Source organism: Lycorma delicatula, chromosome 1, assembly GCF_047948215.1.
Source record: "Lycorma delicatula isolate Av1 chromosome 1, ASM4794821v1, whole genome shotgun sequence".
Lineage (NCBI taxonomy): Eukaryota > Metazoa > Arthropoda > Insecta > Hemiptera > Fulgoridae > Lycorma > Lycorma delicatula.
In genome coordinates this window covers 216818073-216844105 of record NC_134455.1, presented here as the reverse complement: position 1 = coordinate 216844105, position 26033 = coordinate 216818073, and the positions used below count along the sequence as shown (strand labels likewise).

Sequence of the window (26033 nt, the reverse complement as noted above, 5' to 3'; positions counted from 1 at the left end):
AACCAAAGAAAATCCTTTCCATGTGGAAAGGATTTCATGTTGGGTGGCGGCTGCTTGAATAGCGGCAATCTTTCCAACATAATTGCTCTGTGGAGCGCCGATTGCAAGATGCCCCTGGAAGTGGCGGCAGTAGTACGCGGTTTCTGCTCTTTTCCTGTACCCGGTATTGCTGATCCGTTTGTACAAATATGTAACCATTCCTGTTCCGGATAATTTTCAAGAACGGTTTGGAGCGCAGCTTGTTTTAATTTCGCTTCATAAGAGGCGTGTATTGGCAGTTGATGATATTTTAAGTTATATTTCGCTTGTGGCAGGTGGTCGAAAGAATCTTGATAGGTTTAAAGTGGTGTTACATCTACAGCTGTCAGGATGTACTTCTCATATAGATTATTATATGCAGTGAGTGATGCAATTTGGGTTTTGAGCCGGCTTGTTTCTTGCTGGTAACTATCCCACTGTTTCTTATACACTCTTTTTCCCAGAAGCGCAGTGCACTTCTTTCACAGTGGAAATGAAGAGGCTCCATTTGTGTCTGAGCCTCCATAGCTGCCACCGGGATGGATTTAGCAGCACCGGTTTTTAGTCTCAGAGCAGTGTTCTGAACAAGGTTCATCTTATATACAATTGTGGAACCGGCAGTGACTATCACATCACTTCCGTATTCCAGAACCGGTCTATTGTACGTTTTATACGTTGCCATTAACATTTCCTGGTTAGCTCCCGTTTAAATACTAAAGGAGTTTCCTAACCGTTTTAAAACTAATACCGTTAACAACATTGCTACCTGAAACTCCATTGAAGAAATTGGTGATGTTAGCTCTGAATGATCCTTTAGAAAAATAAACTCTTTTAGATCGGAAGCTATTCATTTATTATTTTTAATAATCATTAAAAATGTAATTTAACTGCTCGTTAGTTCGTAAATGAGGAAACGATTTTTTTTAAGTAGGAGTAAATGTTTTCTGGATTTTTGTGGTAACTAACTATATATTTATGTTGGATTTTAAATATATACTTATGGATCATCGTAATAATTTACAGCAAATAGAACATAAAAAAATTGTAAAAATATCAAAGACTCTGGAAAAGCCGAGCGATATTTCGACCATTATTAAATTACGATTAACTCAACACATCTATTTGAAAGAGTAAATAAATTATATTTATTATAAAAGAAGAGAAAAAAGGAAAACCAATGATTTCTGATGACAAGATCTCTACCCAGACATTTTTCTAGAAGCTTCGCAATTATTAAGCATCTGTTATATTAATTTTTCTTAACTTTTCTTTGTAATTAAGAGTTTTAAATATTGTAAGATTATAAATTCAGAAGAAAATTTCTTTCATGCTAATTTCACATAACTTGTGAAATGTTCTCCTAGTGTTGTTTTTTACTGTGATTATATTTTTATTGGAAATAGTCATTAAAGTCTCAACAAAGGCAATCAAGCAAAATAAATTGTTTTTTTTATATATATATATATATATATATATATATATATCACAGGATATTCAATAAATCAGCATTAGAAGTGAAAATTAGTACGAATAGGTACATAATTAAATTACGAATACTTGTAGCCTGAATAATGCAAAACAGCAACTATTTTGTAATCACCGATTACAAATATATCCTCTAAAGTAAACAATTAGGAGATGAGTAGTATATTAGAAAGATTTCTTGACAGAAAAGTCTTAAGATGTAGTGTACCTTGACATCCATCGTTTTCGTTTGTTCTGAAGTAAACAAAGTATAAAGTATCCAACTAAATGGATGCAGGTACTTGAAATAGAATAATTATACTAATAGCCAATTTAAATTGAAAAATTAGGAATCCGTTACATAAATATTTCAAACTTGATACTGAACAAAAGAAGCATCAAATTGATCCAAATTATATTAATTTTAAATAAGAAAAAATATTTATTTAAAAAAATTTAGTATCGTACTAATCTGTTTGTTAATCGTATTAATCTGTTTGTTATGAGTAAAATCTTTAAAAAGGGCTTTAAAATATTCTTCTTATAAAACGAAAATTTTTAGGAGTCTCGAGCACAAGTTAGAGAATCTCGCTATAAAAAATCATATGCTTCTCACTCTTCCACTTCTTTATAACAAAAATAACTTATTTAATTTTTGGACTGGTGTATTGAAAATTTTGTAAGGTTTACTGTAATGTTGGTTTTATGTTATTTTTAAATTAAAAAAACACTTGAAACATTAAAACTCCTAGAAACAGTAGGACGTTTAAATTTTTTTTTTTTTTACCTTTTATCAGAACCGATTTCAAAATTATCTCTCAGAATTTTCGGTAATTAAATTTTAATTTCATATTTGATTGACTCTCCGTGTTAATTTTCATGTTAATTATTAAGATAATTTAAAACTTTAACGAGTTTAGAAATTCTGTGAAAATATTATATTTTAAACGGTAATTATTTTCAATGCGTATTATCAGCATTGGAATCCTGTAATGTAACAATTATATACGATTATTTATGTATTTATTTATACACAATACAACAAAATCCTATTTTAAAACACTTTTATTTGTAACCCACTTTCAGTTTCAAACATTTTGATTTTTGAATATGAAAAATTAGTAGGCCTACGTTCTCTCCTTTTAATGTGCTATGTTCTTGACCGTAACGGCCCGGCGGTATTATTAATTAGAAATTTAAACTTTGTAGCGAGAAACTGAACTAAACTATATAATAAAAGTTTTTAAAAAACTTACTTTAAAAAGTTATCGATTATCTTTGTGACCGTTCTCTCACAGTGAAACAGCAGCATCAGATGTTGTTTTCACACTGATGTCAGTTGATATTGTTGCTGATTTTTTTCATTAGACAAACACTCACTCAGAATATGGTCGAAAATTACAATCACATATGCACTAACATTTTCCACCATATTCTTTATACGTGCCCGCTTAATTAAAAAAAACTATCATAATGAACAATGCCACGCGCACATTTTGTTAGAAATGGTTCTTTTGATAGATGTTTTATTAAAACTAGAGCAATGTTGCTAAAGTGTAGGGAGTAAACAAAATATCATCCAAAGACAGCATCGTCATGTGAACGATATAGAGATTAACTTCATATTTAATGTACGCTTTTTAATTTTTATGAACAAATTAATATTTTTTATTGTCTTTCTTCTTAAAGGGAAGGGGGGATTTAAAACATTTTGTTCAATATAATAAGTAAAATACAATAGTTGCTTTCGTTTTTATATACATTACATAAGTGTACGTTTTTTCTATTGTACATTTTCCTAAACATATTCTTATCAGGAATCTGAAAGAAAGTAAGCGTACCATTACTAAGCTAGCCATTAGGTAACCCATATACATATATACACACTAGCCCGCCGGGCTGGTCTAGTGGTTAACTCGTCATCGTCAATCCGTTGTTTAACAGCTGATATTGGAAGTCGAAGGTTCTGAGGTTCAAATCCTAGTAAACGTTGGTTGATCTTATACTGATTTGAATACTAGACAGTGGATACCGGTATATACTTTGGGTGTTTGGGTTCAGTTAACTACATGTTTCAGGAACGGTCGGCCTGAGCCTGTATACGATTACACCACATTGGCATGTTATACATATCATCCTCACTTCATTGGGCCGTGGGGGATTGCTTATTTTTCACTAATTGAACACATTGCAACATACACATTAGGAAAAAATATATATACATACACATATATATATATATATATATATATATATATATATATATATATGTACACACAAGTACTCTAAAAAATGTTCTAGTCATCGGATCTAAAAAAACTACTCAGAAAGAGAATTAAGTACTTATAACAGAAATAGCTTTCATTAATACGCAAATAAAAATAAATATATTCGTACAAAAAAAGTATATATCCACTGACTAGATATTTTCTTCTTCTGATAACTAGATTGTAAGCTCTCAACACACCAAGAAATGAGTGCAAAACTGAAATAACAATTATATTTACGTAATATTATTGAACATCGCGTGAAAACTAAAGCAGGTTCCATTCAAACAGTGATACTCGAGTAAGAAATTAATGTTTATTTTCGTAACCTGACGGACAATAACCGATGAAACATTCATTTTTTGTTCTATTTATTTTAATTTTTTTTACGATTAACATTATTCTTTTATCGTTAACAAATTAACGAAGACGTTTGCGATAGCTCTTTAGGAACATGGACTTGAATTTAAATCACGTATGGTGTAACTGTATTTCAAATAATATTAGACAATACTGTAATTTTTTTCTATCAGTAAATCAAAGATTAAGTGCAACTTTCAGCTGTCAATCACAATTAAGCTATGTTTAAAATTAAAGCTTTCTCTTACTTTTATTTGGTCGATTTAAATATTATGAGGTCAGCTATACTTGCCGAACTTGTTCATTAGCTGAATAAATTAAACATAATGTTTTACATACTAACTATTATTAATATCTAAAAAAAAGTCACAGTAAAAATAAATTATTAAAAAAAATTTCAGAAAAAGTTTACTTTCTTAATTTCTTTAATTTTAATTTTTTTTATTTTGTAATAACACAAATGTTTAAAATTTCTTACGCGTTAAAACGAAATAAAAAAATATCTTAGACTATTCCGATATCAGAAATTAATTTTATATTTCGTCTACAAATGATTAGTGTTTTGGATGAAAATCGATGAAACTGATATTATAAAGGGCTTTTAATAAGAAAAAAAAACTTTCTGTGAGATCCTTGGTGTCAAGAACAAGATACATCCCAAATTATTTTAAACATATTTGTCAATTAAAACCGAATCTATTCGTATTTAGAGTGAAATTTGTCTGCAATCAGGATAATGTAGAATTATCCATTTTCGGGGGTTTTCAACCACTCGATAGTTAAAAGAAATTTTGTACTTCTTCACTGTAAATATTAAATTTTTGGAATAAAGTTTTTAAATGTGTATGTTTGTACTTGTGTGAGTGTTTTGTGTGTTTATGCGCGCGCGTGAAATTTCACGACATTTTTTACGAAACACAGTTACCTGCAATTTTTAAAAAATTTGAAGGTAATTTTAATGTACGTACCTCATATACGGTAACATGTATTTTCATCTGCATAAATTATTTTCTTTTTTATACATAAATTACATATGTTTAGGCGCAACAGTAACATGCAAATAAAATAAAACAATGTTGTTGAATAGTAACAATTAATTAACGTTCTTTAAAGCCGAATTGTACAATAGCAGAAGGTTCTTAATTCCACCGGCTATATATATATAATATATATATCGGCTATATATATATCGGCTATATATAATATATATATATCGGCTATATATAATATATATAAGATTTACTACTTGAACTGAAGCGATGGTGGTCCCGTAATAAATTTATTCTGGAACTGAGGAAAAGTTTTTTTTAACGTAAAATGACATGGCCAGATGAAAGATTAAAATATATAGGATTTTTTTCGCCATCAGTATTTAGCAGAGAATTGTAGTAGTACATAATTTTCCGTTGTTCTGGTACTAAAAGCATTTTCCCAAGAAGTTTCCAGAAAATTACTTGGGATAAAAAGTATTACTTGGGATACTCCTGCACTCCAGACAGCTTAACTCAAGTTAAGTAATATTTAATTAACCGCTTTCCGTTTATTATTTCTATAAAGAAGTGGTTTTTCTATCCTGAAATTGTTTTTTTACGAGTGGCGTTTGTTCTGTAGTTTTACCTAAAATAATCTTTTAATTTAAATAACGTTTAATTATGTAAATAAATTGGTATTTTTAGTTTTTAATTTGACGCTGACTCCAACCGAAATTTAAAGAATTGAAAAATTATTTTTCTACTCGATTAGTGTTTTTTATGTCGGCTTTATTTTAAAAAGTATTTTAATAAAAGTAATGATAAATAATAATTTTTTTTTTTTTTTTTTTTTTTGTCTTCAGTCATTTGACTGGTTTGATGCAGCTCTCCAAGATTCCCTATCTAGTGCTAGTCGTTTCATTTCAGTATACCCTCTACATCCTACATCCCCAACAATTTGTTTTACATACTCCAAATAATAATTAAATCCGTTTAATTAAATTCTTTAATTTAACTATTAAATACTTTAATACTTTTAATAATTAAAAGTATTTTAATAATTTATACTTATACATTTGATTAAGCAAACTTTTTTTCACCATATTTATTTCTCACACGAAAATTTTGCAAAAAAAATTATAGAATTATGTACATGATGTCCTTATACTGAATTGTTTGTTACTGAAAAAGTCATCATTTAATTATAACAAGTAATTCAGTATAATTCTAACATAAAGACGATGGGGAAAGTGGAATGATAGTGCATTTCAACTCGGATTCTTTCTTGTTTTTATTATTTAAGCTGAAGAAATAATAGTTCAGTAACCTTTCCATATAAAGAAAATTAAATAAGATGTTTCTTTAAACTCTATCATTTTTTGTTTTAATTCGGTTCAAACATCTGACACAATTTCTAGTAGTTTTTCACGTCATAATACAACAGTGAGATAGCTGAAGCAATTTAACATGTACTATTTAATACAAGAACATTTTTTTAAAAGAATATTTTTTGATACCTTTTTCAGTACTGATATTTGCATTCATTTTCTTTTTCCCAGATTATCTGCGTAAATATTTTTATTCCTTGTTTTTCTGCCTAGATTTAATAGGTCTGTAACTAATTGTAATTTAATAATCTTTAAGACGGAACCGATTGTTGAAATCGTTATACGTATTTAAATCCTTTCTCGAGTTGAAAGAGTTTTTGTGATTTGAGTTTTTTTATTATTTCTTACAGCGTTTAGTTTCTCTTCAACTTACTGTGCTTGATTTCATTCCAACCCTAAACCTTTTCTGCACACATCATCATTATTCTTTTATGATTCAGTAACAATCCTCTCTCAGTCTAATTCGAATTTTTTATCTAACTCTCCCTAAGGAGAGTTACTCCCTAAGGAGAATTACTGTGATATTTTAAATACCACTCTGTCGGTCTGTATTTCACTCTGTGAAATATTTCATTCTGTCGTCCTTTTTTCAGCGAAAAAAAAACACGTATAAACTTCATTGTAGCATCTTAACATACGATGGTACGTCGTTAACGCATAACTTGATCGGCAACAAAACCATAGCGCTAGTCATATTATTCTACAATAACGCAAGAAACTCACTATATAAAATGATATGAAAAATCATAAGAATCTTACTTTTTGATCCCAAGTATACATCTGTTACAAAATGCATCTACATTTACAAATTATCTGTTGCAGTAAATAAATTGTTAATTTTCAGTGTATACAAGATTCATTTACCTTCTTATTTATTTCATAATAACGGGCAATACCAAATTATATAGAATGTTTAGTTTATTATTTAAATTTCTGGATGAAAAATCGGCAGAAAAATCAGCTTATATTAAGATATAAGTCTTACGAAAACGTTAGGACTGCTTATTAAAAATCATTCCCCTTAAATTTTTTCGTTAATGTTTTACCTAAATTTCGCCAATCATATTTTTACTAATAATTTTGTAATGAAGATAGCACGATTTCAAAGTAGCTTTTATAAGTTATACGTTAACAACCGTTACGAAAGAAATTCATCTTATGTAGTCAAATTTATCATCTTACAATTCTCTTCGATCAACCTCACCCACAAAACAACAAAGAACGTTATCTTAACCCGACGACAAGATCGGAACAAGCCTTAAAGAAGCAATTGTTGGAGGTTAAACTAAAGCAATAATATCATGCTGCCTGTCGGTAAGGTGTTCAAATTCTGTTGAGCTCTTTTAAGTTAGCGATTTACAAAGCTACATTAAAATCGCTCTGAACACGCTGAAGTGAAATTTACGACGCATCTTACTTTCAGTGACTGTAAAAGTGAGGGTTCTAAAGTGAGAGTGAGGGTTCTCTATTAAGATTCCCACGGCTTAGAGCAGAACTATAAGTATCTATCCAGTTCAACAATATCTAATGAATTACAGTATACTCCCTGCGTTAATGAAATACTTTTTAAATTCTGAGGTTTTAGAAAACTTACCAGAAGCAAAACTCCTTTGATACGAAACTGAGACACTCTTTAACTCAATAAAAATCTCTTTGAAGATGTCTGAAGTGACTTCGGAGTAGATACATCAACTAGTAATGACTACGTAAATAATTAATGGAATACAAAAATTCTCTATCTTTTTATCTTTCTTATTTGGTTCGAAGCAATGTTTTATGGTATTTCTCCTCAACGACCCTACAGTAATATTACGTGGATGATTACTTTAAAAAATTCTACCATTACAGCCGGTGTAGCATAAAATGAAATAAAATCTTTAAAATGTAAACTTCCCTATTACGATAAAATAGTCGAATTCTTAAATAAAAATTACTTTCTAAATATAAAAATTATCAGATCAAAGACGATTAAAAATCCTAAATGCTCAAATTTATAGTCTTATCTACTCGTATATGACATATAGGCACATAAAATCTATATTATCGATTATATAGGAATGATATCTCGATTCTTCAGAACTAGCTTCTCTGGAAAGGTTCACTTCGTTAATAGCTGGTATTTTTAACTACAAGTTGAATAATTTATGTAAGTAGGCGTATAGATGACTAATACCGGAACTAGAAGTTACAGATCGTTACGGCAAAGTCAGTACAGGTTACTTTTACTTTTAACAAAATTAATGATACTTCCGATTCACTTTATATCACGATTCTTAAAAATCATAGTATTTTAGTGTTATAATGCTTTCACACACGATGGTTTAACTCGAACTCGAAATAATAAAATCAAGAATAAGGTAGAAAAATCTTTTAAGGTATTTTAATTTTTAATGTAGTATACAACAAATTTATTATTCCGGTATGCAATATTTTTTTTTTAATTTTTACTTTATACCGAGCAAAAAATCTTAAAGACTGAAAAGTTAACGATTGAAAAAAAAATTCTGCTGAAACATCGGATTTAAAGTAATATTTTATCTACGATTAAAACGCCTAATCATGCATTAATAATAAACTTGATAAATTAGTCCTTTTAATTTAAATAACAAATTTAATGTATCCTAAGACAGCAAAAATAGTGGAATGTGAAGTCGATAAAGTTTATTTAAATCCTCGTGTGTTTTGGTTAATTTTTTATTGGTTATTTCATACAATAACCATTAAAAAATTATGTTTACCTCCAAATAAGCTCATTATTTAGGACTGATTACTGATATAATACCATCATCTTTGTAAAATGTAATCTAATGTGAGGTGTTATACAACACATCCATTTTAAGAACATAAATTATAAGTGTTTCGTTTCAGCTATCAATAATTATTCGAATAGATCAGAATAAACATGATAAAGATTTAACTTTTTTATTTTATTTACTCGATGCAACCTTATTCATATTCGAATCGTGATTTATTCTCTTTATTATATATATATATTTCGACAGAAATTACAATTTATATACTTTCCTTTTCCGTATTCGATATATATCGTATTTAAGGCGAGTATGTTGATGCTAATGATGAGAGAAATTATCGCAATAACTCACGTAACGAATTAAAACGTTGCATAAGAATGCATTTTTGACTCCCTACGCATCTGCTAAACGGCAACAACAATAGGAGGAACGCCTTTCTATCGCTTGTTTTGGAGGCGTGTATCTTAGTCTCAGAACACACCCATATCTTTCGTCGCAATAGAGTAAAATATCGAAGACGCAAACAAAAACGATCTTTATAGTTCATGAAGCTATGTTCGGTATTTTACTATTTCTCAATCGAAAGTTAAATAAGGTCTATTATTCTTTAGCTATATCATCAAACTAACTACTCTACTCTCATTACATTACAACCCGTGAGTTAAAAAGCGCTTGAACGATTCCCTTCATAAGTGATCTTATTTTATTATCGGTCAATAATAATTTTATTAGTGATTGGTATTTTTATTAGCGATTTTATTTCACTGCTTTTTCTTCAAAATAACTGAAAGAAAACTAAATTCATCGATTGATTCGTGCGAGGGGAAATCTTGAGACATACATAGTGCAGTTTTCTTGATTCGGCACCTATACGCTAGCTGCGTTCCTTCTTCGTGTAATAAATCGATCCATTGCGCTCATTAGCTCCGTGGATCGCCAAAAAGATATATTGTTAATTACAATCCGATAACAGAATAGTGGTATTGATGAGCCTTTAATATTAAAATGCAACCGTTTTTCACCGGGCCTTCAAACTATCAACCCCTAACGGAAAGACTAGCGCTAAACGTCTGCCGCATTCCCGACACAGTGAAAACTTAAGAAACGTTTCCTTTTAATTACTGTTAACCTAACTTAAATTTTCTGAATACGATGTGATACGTGCAAGCGCACGTATTCATGTACGCTAACACATCTGATCTTTTGAAAGGATATCTCATCATTAGACGAATTCTCCTTGGATTATTCGCTCTTCAAGTGACAACATTTCACCATAGGAGCTGGCTGAAAAGTGAACATCATGATTGTCAGGAAAAAACTCCGGTCGATGACTCCTGTACATTTTAAATAATATCAATTAAAACGTTCAAAATATAACTAAAAACCTGAATTATCGAATACGTATACTGAATTATATTATACGAGTACTGAATTATCGAATTACGTTTTGCGTAAATATACACTTAAATAATTGTCTTTATTACCTTCTGAATTGTGATTTATTTTGTAATATATATATCACCATATTATTATTTTGTTGGTTTAATATATATATTTAATTTTTTTAATATTATTTACTGCGTTTATAAACACTTTTTTTTAATTCACTACATAAGCTCGAAGTTTGTACATGGTAATATGAAATGGAGATTTTTAACGTACGAAAGATGCCATGTTTGGCCAGTGTTCGAACCCAGAACCTTTCACACTAAAGGCAGAGGACGCTACCTCTCAGCCCCTGGTTAATTTTAAATTAATGTAACGTTATTAGTTTAAAAATAATCTTTTAATTTTATTATGTACTTACCAGGTTAAAAAGTTTATTTTATCTTAGTACAAATTGCATTTCATGCAAAATGTTTGTTTGGTCAGTACTATACTTGTAATAAAGTTTCGCAGACATATGTTTGAATATTAATGTAAGTTAATACTATGTGTTTTACAGTTAATACAATGTTAATACTGTACTAAGTGTTTTTATTTTATTTATTTTTATTCATTTATACTTGTAAAGATACAGTGTTTAAAATCCCATAAGAAGGTCAGATTTATTGTTCTGTATGAAGCTGGGCGACTCATCTAACTGATGAGTTAGTATGAAATTAGAGGTATTAAATTTTTAAACTTTTCCAGTAGTTTTATTTGTGACCTTTTCTCTTTTTATCTCATAAATATATTTTGGATTCAAATAAATCTCATTACGCTTGTAATCCTGTATGTGTGATACGTTTTAAAAATTATATCTTTTGTTTTTCCGAAGGTAGTTCAACAAAACACTTTTAAATAATAATGTTGTTAATAAATAGTACCGACAAAAAAACAGGTAGCTAAAAGTTTCGAAAGTAATTATTTCAGTTTTAAAAAAGTATGGATAATTTACAAATATAATAATAATAAATAAAAAAGCTCATTTGTGAAAATTTTTCAATTTCAGGAAAAATGAACCATATCAAAGGAAATAAATCATATCAAAAATTATTTTTTTGAATATTTTTAAAATAGCAACTTCCCACGGCCCAATGAGATGAGGATGGTATTATGACATGTAAATGAGGTGTAGTCTTGTTGTACATTCAAGTCGACCAGTCCTGAGACGGTAGTGGTTAATTGAACCCCAAACCACCAAATTACACCCATCCACTATCTAATACTCAAATCCGTATAAAAGCAAGTAATGTTTTCTAGGATTTGAACCTCATGCCGGCCTCCGTGGCGCGAGTGGTAGCGTCTCGGCCTTTCACCCGGAGGTCCTGAGTTCGAATCCCGGTCAGGCATGGCTTTTTCACACACGCTACAAAACACTCCCTCATCATCTGCGGAAAGAATCGCTTGACTGCGGATCCGGAGGTTAAACAAAAAAAAAATGATTTGAACCTCAGACCTTCAACTTCGAAAAATAGCTGTTAAACAACTGATTTACGACGACGAGTTAACCTCTAGACCAGCCCGTGGGTTTTAAAAATATAAATACGTAGACATGACACGTGATCGCGGTCAAAGAACAAATGTTATTAACACTGACACTATTTGGAAATAAAGTTCACACAATTTAACTGTTCGTAGGTATCACAGTAGATCAGTTCACAAAAATGTTAATTTGAAGTAATATCATAAAAATTTTGAAGTTAACTATCGAACGTTTTCGGTGTATAATTAATGAAGTTTTTAAGATAAGTATACATATTTTTACGATCAATTCCTACGTAATTATAAATAATTTTTAAACTTCTATGGAAATTTTTGCAAGTTTCTTCCGCAGATTTACAATTAAATTTTACAGGGTATTTTTAATGAATTATATTTACTTGATAAAAATTTGTTCATATTGATTTCTGGTTCATTAACCCGCTGAAAAAAGTTATTAAAAAATACACGAGTTCAATAATTAAACTTCCATATATATCCATATAGTTAACATAATCAGGATAATTTTGTTGGAAAAAACAAAGAAGTTAACCCTGCTGATGTCCTTGGGAGACAGTGAAAGTTAAATCCTGCGACGCATAAGAATACTGGAAAAACTAGTCCTGTGTCCCAGATCCTGACTTGAAAGTCTACTCTGGATTATCTCATCTAACGCATCGTAAAAGTTTACAGAATTTCATTAGATTAATTTATTTTAAGATGAACTTTATCGTCGCTTGAAAAAGTAATCGATATGATAAATAAAGTTAAAATAATTTTAATTCGTAATTTATCTACAACATTATATAAATTGTAGTGTTTGTTTATATTACGAGTAAAACGTATTATTAATAATTATTACATCATTAAAGGATTTTTTTTATGAAAGGAATTTGTTTGTTCTTAAAGTAATGTACAAAGTAATTTAATTCATCTGGCCGGCTAATATATTAATATGTACGGAATAGCATAAAATGCAACTAATAACTAAATGAAAATTATATATTGCTCGTAGATAATTATGATTAAGCTTTATTTTTTTAGCGGTTTATCTTTTTATTGAATTAAAACATATCTACAAATAAAATATATTTTGATGCAATAAACGATTCAAATTATCAGGATTTATGGATATATTTCAGCAAAATAGAAATTGAGTAACACAGTCTGTTTTGACTTGAACATAAAAACTCTTGATAGTGAAGACGAAAATCCACAGGTAGTACAGAATATTACCTCTAGTTTCAATCGTTCTCCTTTTAAAGAAATGAAGTTTTTTAAAATTCAAGGAAGGGCTAGTATTTTTTACCTTTAAAAACATTTCTGAAATAATTTCCATGAACTTTCTTTAGATATGACGTCGAATCGCTCGAGGCATCCGTATTATCAAATACCAAATATTTCAATAATACGTACTTTAATATCCGAAACAAAACAAAAATTTGGTGTAAGAATAAAATACTTAATCACTGTGAAAGTTAAACAGCTCTGTATCGATTGTTCAGTTATCAGAGATAAAAGGTAATATGATAGTTCCGAGTTCAACTCCCGAATAATCTCGTTGAGTTTTCATTTCTCATTAGATTAAATTAGATTCTTATTCAAGATATTTAAAACTTCAAGGATCTTTTCCCATAAAAGTAAATTAAATTCTCCTTCCGTGATAGAAATTGGATTTTTTTGAATATACGACTTGTAAACTAGCTCTACTGGAGAATTTTTTATAATGTTAATCTAAGATGTTTAAAATAAAATGTAAGTCTATTAATCAGCATTTTTTTTTTATTCAGATTAATTTTTTTCATTAACATTTATGTTAGCGATTACTCAGACTTGACTTCTTACAGACTTTAAGAAAATGTACCCGAATACTCTCGAAAAATAAATTTACTGTTCTCAAATTCATTAAGAAATATATTACTTACTTTATTGTGCAGTTACATTTTTATATCCTGCCGCTGAAACAAAAAAGATACTATTAGGAGACAATAGTAAAGAATTTCCTAAGATATTATTTTATTTTATCGAACGTTTTTCGGATTTAATTACTGACTAGAAAACGACATTTTTTTATCGATTATTTTTTAGTGCAGTGCGCTTCTTAACAATGAATTTCAAACATCTATGTAAAAAAGGATATAGATTTTTCTAATTTAAAACGTTTCTATAATTTTTAAAACCATCTTGTTCGTATAATCCGTCATTCCTACGTTGCACTAAACTTATCGGCTTTGTAGCCTACTAACTGACCCTTTCTTACTGCATTTCCATCATCCTACTTAGGAAACGTATTTTAGCGTATGTACGCGTAGTTATTGTATAATATTTAACATTTTATATATATATATATATATTTGTGCATACATAATTACATTATATACATCTAACACACACATGCATAATGTAATTATCTATTAAAATTTTATAACCAATATTCTGGCATATAAAAAAATCTACTTTTACTTTAAATTGCCTTTATAATAGATGCCTTTAATTATAATAGATTTTTTAATAAATTGCCTTTGTATGATTCACCTGAATCTAGTGCTACTTTTATTCAACCCTACTAAACAACTTCAATAATAGGGGTAATTAGAATTTATTAGGGGTAATTAGAAATACGTCAATAGTTGTGAAAATAATAATTATCTTTATTCGTTCGTATAATAAATTAGTTTTTAAATAACAAAACAAAATAAAAAAAAGCAATGGATCAAATTAAAAAATAACTTATTTAATTGCAGGAGTATTCCACTGCAAGATTAAAAGTATTGATACTTTCACATTTTTATCTTCATAATAACTCGTTCAAAATAATTATCTTATTTATTTACTTTTTTTTATATTGAAACTGATAAGAACGGAAATCGTTCCTTTCACATTAATTTTTTAACCGATTGTTAAAACTGGATTCATTTTTTTAGATGTAGCCTTTTATATTTTCTTAAAAAATATGAAGGTAAAACCCCATTGAAAAATTGAACGTGCGTTTTATTTTATTAGAAAACAAATAATTAAGAAATAAAAAACTATTTTTTTCCTATAATTTATTCGGATTTAATAGTTGGCTACAAAAAAGAGGGACCAAGTTTAATTTGCATAGAACAAATTATTTACGTCCTGGCCGAGAAATTATGCAAATACGCTTAGACACTCATACAAATTTGATTTATTTATCTTAACTATAATCGGTAAATTTGTTTTTTTTTTCAATAATTTAAGAGAGTAGATAATTTATGATAATTCTTTTTGTTGTTCTCGCTCGTACATGATATTTTTCGTTTTTCTAATAAATTTATTTTTTGAGGAAAACCTTACCAAATTGTTAAAAAACTTGTACCGCATATAAATTATTGAACTTTTTACGTATTGCATACAGACAATTTTTTTTACAAATTAATTAAAACAGTATTTCGTGTCGTTCATTAAACATTTTAATGTTTAAATAAAAGAGTGTTTCCGTCTCCCATTTCGATAAGTCACTAATTAACCTGAGGATGACTCATACAACTGAAAACTATATCCTGCTAACGATAAAATTCACGCTATCCATTAAAGGTAGCTGGTTTATTAGTTACATACCGATTAGCATATTCATTAAAGTATGAATTGTTTACAGAAAGCGTATAAAAACTACATCGGCTGAAAATAACCGATACGAGTAATTAAATAACTGAATTAAGTCGGGACAGGTGGTTGCCCTCTCGTATTACGTAACATAACGCGCTGATCAGCTAGACGGGATGCTTTTGCTGTAGAGCGTGGGGTATACTATCTACTCTTCACTTTCCCACAAGAGATGAGGCAACTGCGACCGGCCTTCCAACGACTTCAGCTTTTACTGAAAAAAAAAACTAAGTAATGAAACGTTTTATTTCGAAAAAATTATTACCTTTTACGTAATAATTTATTATAAAAGTGTTTATTACGTATAATTGTCTATTATTTTCTTTATTTCTTTCCAGTTTGAATACGTATGAATTCTTTCACTTTTGCACTTTAATCGCGTAAAAAAAGTTACTATTCAATCGGTTGAGGCAATCTCAGATCGTAATTGTTTACGTAAGTAAAAGAAGTAAAAATAGTTAAAAAAACAAATTATTTTGTTTTATTCATCTGCTTCGTCACGAAATATTTTGAGATTCATCCAAATAAACGAACATAAACTAATCGATCTGATTCTGATGTCATTCAGATTGTTATTGATGTCTATGACGAATCTCTAAGTAACACGTGTGCTCGATAAGATGTCTCTCCTAGTTTACGCCCTATTTTCTTGCTACCAGTAATTCTAAATTAAGGATTATGAGGTAATCAGATGCTTGTATTTGATCATATAAAATCCACGATCGGATTCAGAACTTAATTACAACGCAGATCGCGACATAAATGATCCCTGACATCGGAATATTAACATAATTTAGAAAATCCAGTTACTGATCTTATCGACCGACCGTAAGGAATCATCTGTAACAACTTGACGAATTCCATCACTTCACTTTCGACTGTTTTGTTTAATATTCTTTTTTCTAAAAGTAACCTTCAAATCCCAGATTTCAATAAAATTTGTAAAGTTATTGATTGAATGTTAGGCTAACTTAAAATGACAAGAAAATTTCCCAAATGTTTGAGCTACTGCGTTGTAAAATTGCATAAAATTCCTTTATCGACTTTATTTTTTTCACTATTATCGTCTTTCTTGTTCATTTTAAAATGAATGTAATTTTATAAAAATTTAAGTGCATTGAAAAATTGAAGTAGACTGACTTCAAAATTGCTAAGTATTCTAGTCATACAAAGCATGATTTAGGAAATATTTTGCAACAAAGAAACTTCGTTAAAGATAATTAATACATTTAAGCTAGTACATTACTTGCAGTTATATACATTTTTATGCAATTAGTATAAGTACATACCAACATACGTATATTACGCTATAGTTACTTACTAATATTATACTTTTTTTTTGTGGAGTACAGATACGTCTCACAATTCACTGTTGCTATGTTAAGTGCCACAACTTTAACGATTGTAGGCACCCAGATGCAAGTCATAATTCACTCCCTAAAATTACATAACCTTTCTCAAGAAAAAAAGAATCAATGGCGGACTTTTGGGAATAGTTTGGAGTAAAGTGGTTTCCTGTAGACTGATTCATTAAGCTGAAAATGCTGTACACCAAACCCGCTTAAGTATAAGTGAACAAACCTCCACTGGGATTCAGCTTACCGCTGGGATTAGCTGTGCTCATGACCATTATTACTGACAGAGATAGCATTTCTGGCTAGAACCTTTTGAACATCGGGCGATTGTCATGGCTCATGGCCATAACAAAGCCTGGACAGATAGTGTAAAGCAGCAGATTATATCTCCTTCATTTATGAAACGATGCATTATATTCGATATTTTACCTAATAAAAGACATGCCTAACTTTTAGACAAAAACAGTTTCTTATTTCAACAGATTTATTGTGAATAAATAGATAAAGACATAATGTTAAAATTTTGTGCCACATTTTTTCAACGTAGTATAAATTTTCATTTTCGATGGAAAATATAACAATTTTTTCATTTTTATAAGTATCAAAATCTCATAATTTATTACAAGTTTACATGCAATATGTGTATTATCTGTAATATTCTAATAAATCCAAGCTAATTCGTAAATAGTATCTTTATTAATAATAGTCAAATCTTTCAACAAAATTACTCTGAATGAAAGAGAAAATGTCCAAGAAGAGATATACACAATTTTTATTATACAATAGTTTTAATTCGCCAAATCATGACTTTCTTGTTCTCTGAATAAGTTGATACAGGATAACTGAGTTAAGCTTATTGTGCAGGAGCAGCTATTAGAATGCTGAATTATGAAAAAATAAACAAAAGATATATATACAACAGATAAAAAACAAGCACATATATGAGCAGATAGGAGATAAATGATTTTTCAAGTATGTAAACTATTAAAATATAGATTTTTTAAAAATTGATAAAAAACTGATATCAAGAATCAATTTAGTTTTTTTTTATTTATAACAGACTGAATAAGAAAATATAAAAGCAAGAATTATCTTTAAGTAGAGACAATTATAATTTTTTTGCATAAATTATTTTTTACAACACTTTTGATGTATTTCACATCTGTACTTTTTGTGATAAATACATGATGTTTTTAATTGTTTTCTTTATTACAGAGGATGGTGAGTACATGTCCTTCGGCTTGTCAGGACAAGAAGGTCGTAATGAGATGGTGGGTGGTGACGTGGCAGTAGCTTGGGTTGATCACATCACACTTAATGGCAATGCAGTTGATTGTTATCTTGAGTCTAAATCTCAGTGTGCTGGTGGTAGAGGAAGCTGCCCTGATCATGAAATTCTGGTATGGTTTTCATGTGTACTTATAGATTTAGAAATGACTGAAGTTTTAAATACAAAAATCTCAGAAAATACTATTTTTTAATTGATGGTGAAAAAACTTAAAAGATGGAACAATTTTTTTAATTATTAGTTTTCTTTGCATCTCAAATTGTTTCTTTTGACTTTTTTATATTTTCTGAAAATGAATCTTAAAATGGAAGTGAAACAAGATTTACAAGCATAGTACTATTAATTATTGGTATTAAATGCTGAAATAAAAAAAATGAAGGGAGTATTGTAATCACAAAAAATTTCAATTTTGAGATTTCAGAGGAAATAAACATTTTTACTACCCCTGAATTCATTTTGACTAGTTTTGGCCTGATGTCTGTACATACGTACGTACGTATATTGCATAACTCAGAAACGATTAGCTGTAGGATGTAGAAATTTTGGATTTAGGACATCTAGCTGTGCACCTCCTCTTATGATTGCAATCATGGATTGTTCAATTTTTTGGATTTTGGACTTTTTCTTAAATGCACTAATAAGCCACTGAGAGCGTTTCAATGATATATCAAGCGGTACTTATTTTCATTGGTTCCAAAGTTATAGCCAAATAAAATTTTAATTAATGAAATATTTAGATCTTACAAGGGAAAAGCACATCTATTCGAATCCGAATTCATTTTCTTTTTTTTAATTTTTTTTTAAATTTAAATATATTGATTTATTAATTAACCTCTGATTGTAAAAAAAAAAATTTACAATAAATAATATTTCAATATTAACAATAAAAAAAAAGATATGAAAAAATATCAGAAGTTATTAATGAAATAACATTTTATGTACTTCTATTTTTAAAAATAATGGTATTTTAAATAATAATGGTATAAAAAATAATCTATTTTAAAACCATAATGGTGTATATGTAATTTAATAGGCATACAAGGAAGTAATGTGGTGTCCACATTAGATTTTTTTACTTGATACTGATTTCAATCAATTATTGTTAAAAAGGCAACAAACACAAGGTTAGTTTGAGTATTATAATGCAATATATCAATATCAGTAATAATAAATGAACTGTCTTCTTTATAGAATAATAAAATTCAATTTATCAATTGAGAGGCATCTTTCAGCCTTAGATCAACATCAGTCCAGATTCCTCAATTGAAAGAATTAAAAAATAAAAATAATTAAATTAAAAACACAGTTGTTGACAAAACAAGTTATAATATCCTTAAAAAAGTAATTTCTGTACATGAAAAGATAAAAACATTTTCAACAAGCTATTTTATTATAAATATTTCAGTAACATTATTTTTAAGTTCATAAATTAAAGTGAATCAAATAAAGCAAATAGACAATAATTTACTCATTTTTATAAATTTTTATTAATATTTCCTGTTTTCAAAATCCCATAAATATTTTGATGTATAAAATTTTATACATTATATGAATTATTTTTCCTACTAACTAAAAAAAAATTTTTCAGTTGTGAATAGAATATTAAGAGGTAATTCATTTTTAACAGGAAAACACAGATAGTATTCGTCTATTAAATGCAGCACTTGTTAATGGTTATTCAATCGTGACATACCAAAGACCTTTAAGAGCACATGATGTGTTGGATAAACCTATCTTCACCAATGGCAGTCAAGCAGTAATTTGGGCTGTCGGACCTCTCAACTCAGAACAACAAACGTCTTACCATAGTATCACTTCAAAAGGTAAGATCATGTTCATATTTTATACTGTATTACATACATACTTCCATAATGTTGTTTGACTTGGTACATTCTGTAAATATTTTTTACCAGCTACTACTACAAAGATTTTTTTTTAGTTCTTTTTCCCTCTCCAGAAATATACTTGTAATCCTAATAGCACATACACCAACATGCATACCTATTCGATATTACTTAACCTCAAATCAGTTTTACTTTTATTTTCTTTCTGTAGTAATCATATTTTTAGAATATCAATATTTAATTAATATATCAACATGAAAAACATGATAACTTTTTTAAAATACATATTAAAGAGTATAACTATGAATTATCAAATTATCAAATTACATGCAATTTTTTTCTTTCTCATCTTTTACACTTACATAACTAAATAAGTAATTCAGTTTAATAAGTATAATACTGAATATATAATATGCTTGAAATACTACTAAAAAGCACTTTCTGTACAGAATTACTGGTGTCATTATTGTTATCCCTACCTTAGTGTGTTTAGGAAACTTTTAATTTCTGATTGAATAATACATTTGATTATGTTATTTTTGTCAAATTTAGCATTTTTCTAAATTTTACAATGTTGAATTACCTAAAAATGTTGAAATCTTGGTCCTCATGTGCTACACATAAAATTTTCATGAAGTAACAGAAAACATGTGTTTCCTGTTTCAATGAAGTAATGCACAAAGATTGATTCCATTATTTTATGTAGTACAAATGTATGTTCTTCAACAGTGGGTAAATACATTCAAGTATTCAGAGCAACCGTTAAATTTAACCATTTAATTTGTATATTTCTGGGTTACTATGTGTTTTAAAGTGATTTGTTTGTTTCATGTACAATCTTGTATACGTAGTACTTTAGAAAATTACACAGCAACCTCTTTCCTAAAAATGTTACTAGTTTTGTATGATTATTAATTAATGAATTTGTGTTGATTTACTTTCTGTCACTAGGTGTATTTTTAATTATGTTCTGTATTTCATATAATTAATATTAATGTATTTCATTTTAGTTAATGTAAATAGGTTTCTAAAAATACATTGGAAAGAGGAGACACATACACATGTAATATAATACATGAATTATAAGTAATATATTTATAGTAGATCTATTATAAGGTAAGATATCTATATAAGGTAAGGTAAGATATGTATTATATCTAAAGATATCTATTATAAAGATATTATGAATATTTAAAAATGTCTGTTAGTGTGGAGCAATTTATGGTTGCAAGTTGTCAACAGAAAACCATAATTGCAAAGATTATGGTTGATACATGGTTTTACAGAAGAATTCTGAAGGTAATATCAAAAAAGGTATTAAGATTGTAATATCAAAAAAAAATTATTGTCTCATATAGAGCCAGCATTAATAATTTTGCAGCCCAGTGCACTCTTTTCTATTCTGATCTTTATTTTTCTCCTTCAAACATTAATTAATTTTATAAACAATCTAAGTGTATATGATGCACAAATTTAAGAATTTGCATATGAAAAACAAAATTAGAAAAAAGCTAATTTCAAAAAACTCTGTTTAATTTAATATATGATAATATTTGTTTTGACACATATAAACAAGTTACCAATATATAATTAGTTTATTTATAATTGAGACAGTTACAAACAGAAATTTTTTTTTGGAGTCATGAATCAATTTGATTATAAGCAATCATGAATCGGTTTGATACTGCTTGCCATTCCTTTTTGTTCTGTGGTAATCTTTTAACTTCAACATACTACACTCTTATCCCCAGTTATGTGTGTTACATATTCCAGTTTTTGTCTCCAGTTTTTATATTCTACTTGCTTAAGAAAAAAATTAACAAAACCTGGATCTCTTAACACATGCCCCATCAACCTAGTTCATCTCTTTAGAAGGTCTGCCGTAACTTTTTCTCTTTTCTAATTAATTCTAAGACCTCCTTCAGTTAAAATTTTATCAACATAAATAATTCTCAACATCCTCTAGTAACTCCTTATCTAAAAGGCATCTATTATTTTTCTTTTGTCGATGTTTCACTGCCAAAAAGCTCTACACTCCACAAAAATATTTTTGAAAGTTTCTTTCTGATTTTTAAATCTTTATTTGATATTACCAGATTTCTTTTCTGCATGAAAATTGTCCTTTCTTATTCAGTCTCCTTTTGAGCCTGAATTACTTTATCCATAACTTGCAAGTTATTGCGATATTTTACAAAGTATTGCTGGATTGGTATGGTGTCTTCCCTTTCCTTAATGTGCCATTCCTCATTATCCTCCTTCCATCAGACTGCTTTGTATTCCTCTTTTTTATTTTCAAATTGAAGTTCTCTTCTTGAAATAAATTCATGCCATTCAGTATTTCTTCTAACTCATCTTTAGTTTTCACAAAAATAACAATTTTGCTATCAAATATGAAGAATTATATTTTTTCCTTAAATAGTTACTCCACTCAAATATTTCCTACAATTAATGTAATGCTTCTACAAGTTGAAAAGAAACAGGAAAAAACTACATCCTTGCTTCATTCCTTTCTGAATTAAAACTTGCCTTCCTTATTTTACTTTAAGATATCAACCTGATTTTTATATAGATTATAAACAACTCTTCTCTCCCTTTATTTAAATACTGATTTTCTTAAGATTTTAAATATTTTATTCCATTCTACATTATGAAATGCTTTCTTCATGTATACAGATATCAGGTAGGTAGCTTTATTTTTTTAATCCTGCCTCCAAAATTAATATCATATAAACTGATGCCATAGTTGTTTTATATATATATATATATATATATATATATATATATATACTAGCGGATCCGACAGTCGTTGTCCTGATGTGGCATTGTTCTGTAATAAATGAACAACACATAAATATAAGTAACTTATTTAAGTTAAAATTAGCAGGAATGTGGACGAAATTTCATTAATATGACTATTAGTATGATTATTATCAGTTTGTGATTGTTGTATTATTGTAATGGGTTTATTGATTAATTATGGGTAGGATGGTTAATATTTATTTTCGTTAAATATTGCCCTGTGTCACATGGCCATTTCCATCAGGGAATTTTTGACCTCAAAACAGTTCCTCAACCCCCATATTCATCTGATTTGAGTCCTTGTGACTTTTTCCTTTTCCCGAAATTGATACATGTCTTAAAAGGATGTCATTTTGAAACTCTGGAGAACATTCAAAAGACTGTGACCGACCAGTTGAAAGCCCTACCAGTTGAAGCCTTCCAGCACTGCTACCAGGAGTGGGAACAATGACTCTGCCGGTGTATAGCTGCCCAAGGTAACTATTTTGAAGGGGATAATATTGTTGTTTGAAATGTATTTGCTTCTTCTTTCTTTGGTTTTGTAAACAAATCTCATACATTTTTCATATTAATACATAAAGCTTATTCATACCTACTTCTGTTATTCTTTCTCTACTTCTGTCAAAGCATAGTGCTTCAGATAGTAATCTCCTTTATTGCACAAGTAGGTTATGGTAATTAGTATGCAAAAGTTATGAAACTGGGAAAACATCTTTGGATATACTTATCATTAATCTTCTACTTTATTCTTGTTTAAATCTTAGGGACACCTATCAGATTCAGATCAAGGTGTACAATCTTCATTGAAATCATTATCAGTTTCCTTCTCCTCTGCAGAATCCTTTTATGTATTTCTACTTGTTAGATTTTTTAACTGTTAATTTTTTTTCTGCAACAAAGGTGTTCCATTTACAATCTGATATTAGTATATTTTGGGTTATTTTCAGACATTTTCAATGTTACATCTGTCTTTCCAGTAATCATATTTTCTCTTTCTTGTTACATCTCTCCTTTAACCAGTATTCCTTTGCTATTATTCAAGGGGCATTACAAGTCAATATGGGACTTTATGAAAAAAAAATAGACGAACAAATTTCAAGGAGTGGAAATGAATTTATTTTTCCATATAACCTTCTGCTGCAGTTATACATTTATCCCAGCATTTAATTAATGCCTGGAAGACTTTGGCATAGAAAGATTTGTCAGTATTTCTGAACCATTCTAGGACAGCCTACTTCACTTTATCATCACTGTGGAAATGTTGACCTCCCAGGAATTCTATAGAGATCCAAACAGGTGGAAATCACTTGGCACTAAGTCTGGACTATAAGGGGGATGTGGTAATAATTCCCAGCTGATCTCTTGTAATGTAGATTCTCTTCCATAGATTCTTATGCACATCATGTAGAACACGATAGTAATATTCATTCTTGAGAGTGACACCATGAGGCAAAAACTCCATGTGAATAATCCCATGTTTGTGCCAGAAGATATTTTCCATAACTTTACTTGCTGATGAAATTGTACAAAATTTCTTTGACAGTGATGAGTCCACATGTTTCCACTGCTTTGTTGCTCTGCTCACTTCAATTTTGGTTTGAAATGGTAAACCCATGTTTCATAACATCACATAACGCATCTCACAACATGTGTTGATGCGATGTAGGCAATACTGGCCTTCCTTGTCATAGCTGTCCTTCAAATTAGTACAGACCTCAATTCTTCTGTGCCGGCCAAAAGCAGAAAGCTGTTTGGAACCCAGCACGCACTCACTTTTTGGAACAGCAAATGGTCATCAATTATTGCGTTTACTGTTCCTAACAAAAGATTACACACCTTTCAATTTCCTGACAGATTATGTGATGATTGTCAATGATAAGCTGTTCAACACGTTGAATGTTCCCAGGAAAAACTGCCATTAGCTGGGATCGACCATAACAGGGATACTCAGTATCATAACAGTGACAGACGTATCTTTGAAACACTTGCACCATTCAAATGTCTTGCAGCTGAGTGTCTCATCATTCATCTCAGTGTCTCATCACTGTTGTGACTGAAGTCTTCTGTAAATTTCAGCTGATTTTACACCCTTCTTCACTAAAAATTTCATCACCACATGCTGTTCCGTATACACATCCACACTTGTCCACCATCTTGAATAAGAGTCTCTAGACTAGCACATGAAATGAGTTGCCACCTATCAGTAGTAGGACACAATTGCCAGTTCCTACTCTACGCACTATCTCCACCCTGAGATTCAGTTTTAAATCTATAAAAAAAGCCCCAGGTATAATCCAATTGAAGTAAAGGCAGTTACTTTTATACCGATTTGAATACTACATCATAGATACTAGTGTTCTTTGGTGGTTGGGTTTCAATTAACCACACCTCAGAAATGGTCAACCTGAGACTGTACAAGAATACACTTCATTTACACTCACACATATCATCCTCATTCATCCTCTGAAGTAATCCTGAAGGTGGTTCCTTAGGCTAAACAGAAAAAAAGAAGATACAATCCAATTAATTTAATTTTTTATATATGCACAATTTTCTGCCTTTTCATCTGTAACTGACAGACTCATGGATTTGCTTTATTATTCAGACCTTTTTCTACAAACTTAAGCAGAACTGAATATATTCATTAAATTCAAATACCTCAATTATACTTTGAAAAAATCTATAAAATTTGTGGATTTAATCTCTTTTTTAAGTGATACTTTTACACTTATATCATTTTCTACTTTTATTAGCAGATAATGGGATATAAAACACTAGTGAAAATTCTAAGTCTCCAGTTTTTATTGTTTTTGAGAAACTGAACAAAAATGGTGATAAATGTAATCTTTCACAGATGTCCACGAGCAAAAAAAAAATGCCTCTATTAAAATGCAGATTTTGAGTAAGTATAATTTCAGAAAATGTTTCAATTCAGAGGATTCTATATTATTATTGTTCTAAATTAAATTATTATTTTTCTTCTAAAGAGAGGCAA

The 26033-nt window shown here is 29.2% G+C and overlaps 1 protein-coding gene across 1 annotated transcript in view; it reads left to right on the top strand.

Annotated features, from left to right (window-relative positions):
- The window catches only part of LOC142328577 (uncharacterized), a 157239-nt gene that overhangs the window by 110415 nt on the left and 20791 nt on the right, over positions 1 to 26033 (top strand). The window contains exons 8-9 of the mRNA XM_075372345.1: positions 18323 to 18507; positions 20023 to 20218. Of these exons, the coding sequence (XP_075228460.1) occupies positions 18323 to 18507; positions 20023 to 20218 (381 nt within the window). The remainder of the gene's footprint in view (positions 1 to 18322; positions 18508 to 20022; positions 20219 to 26033) is intronic.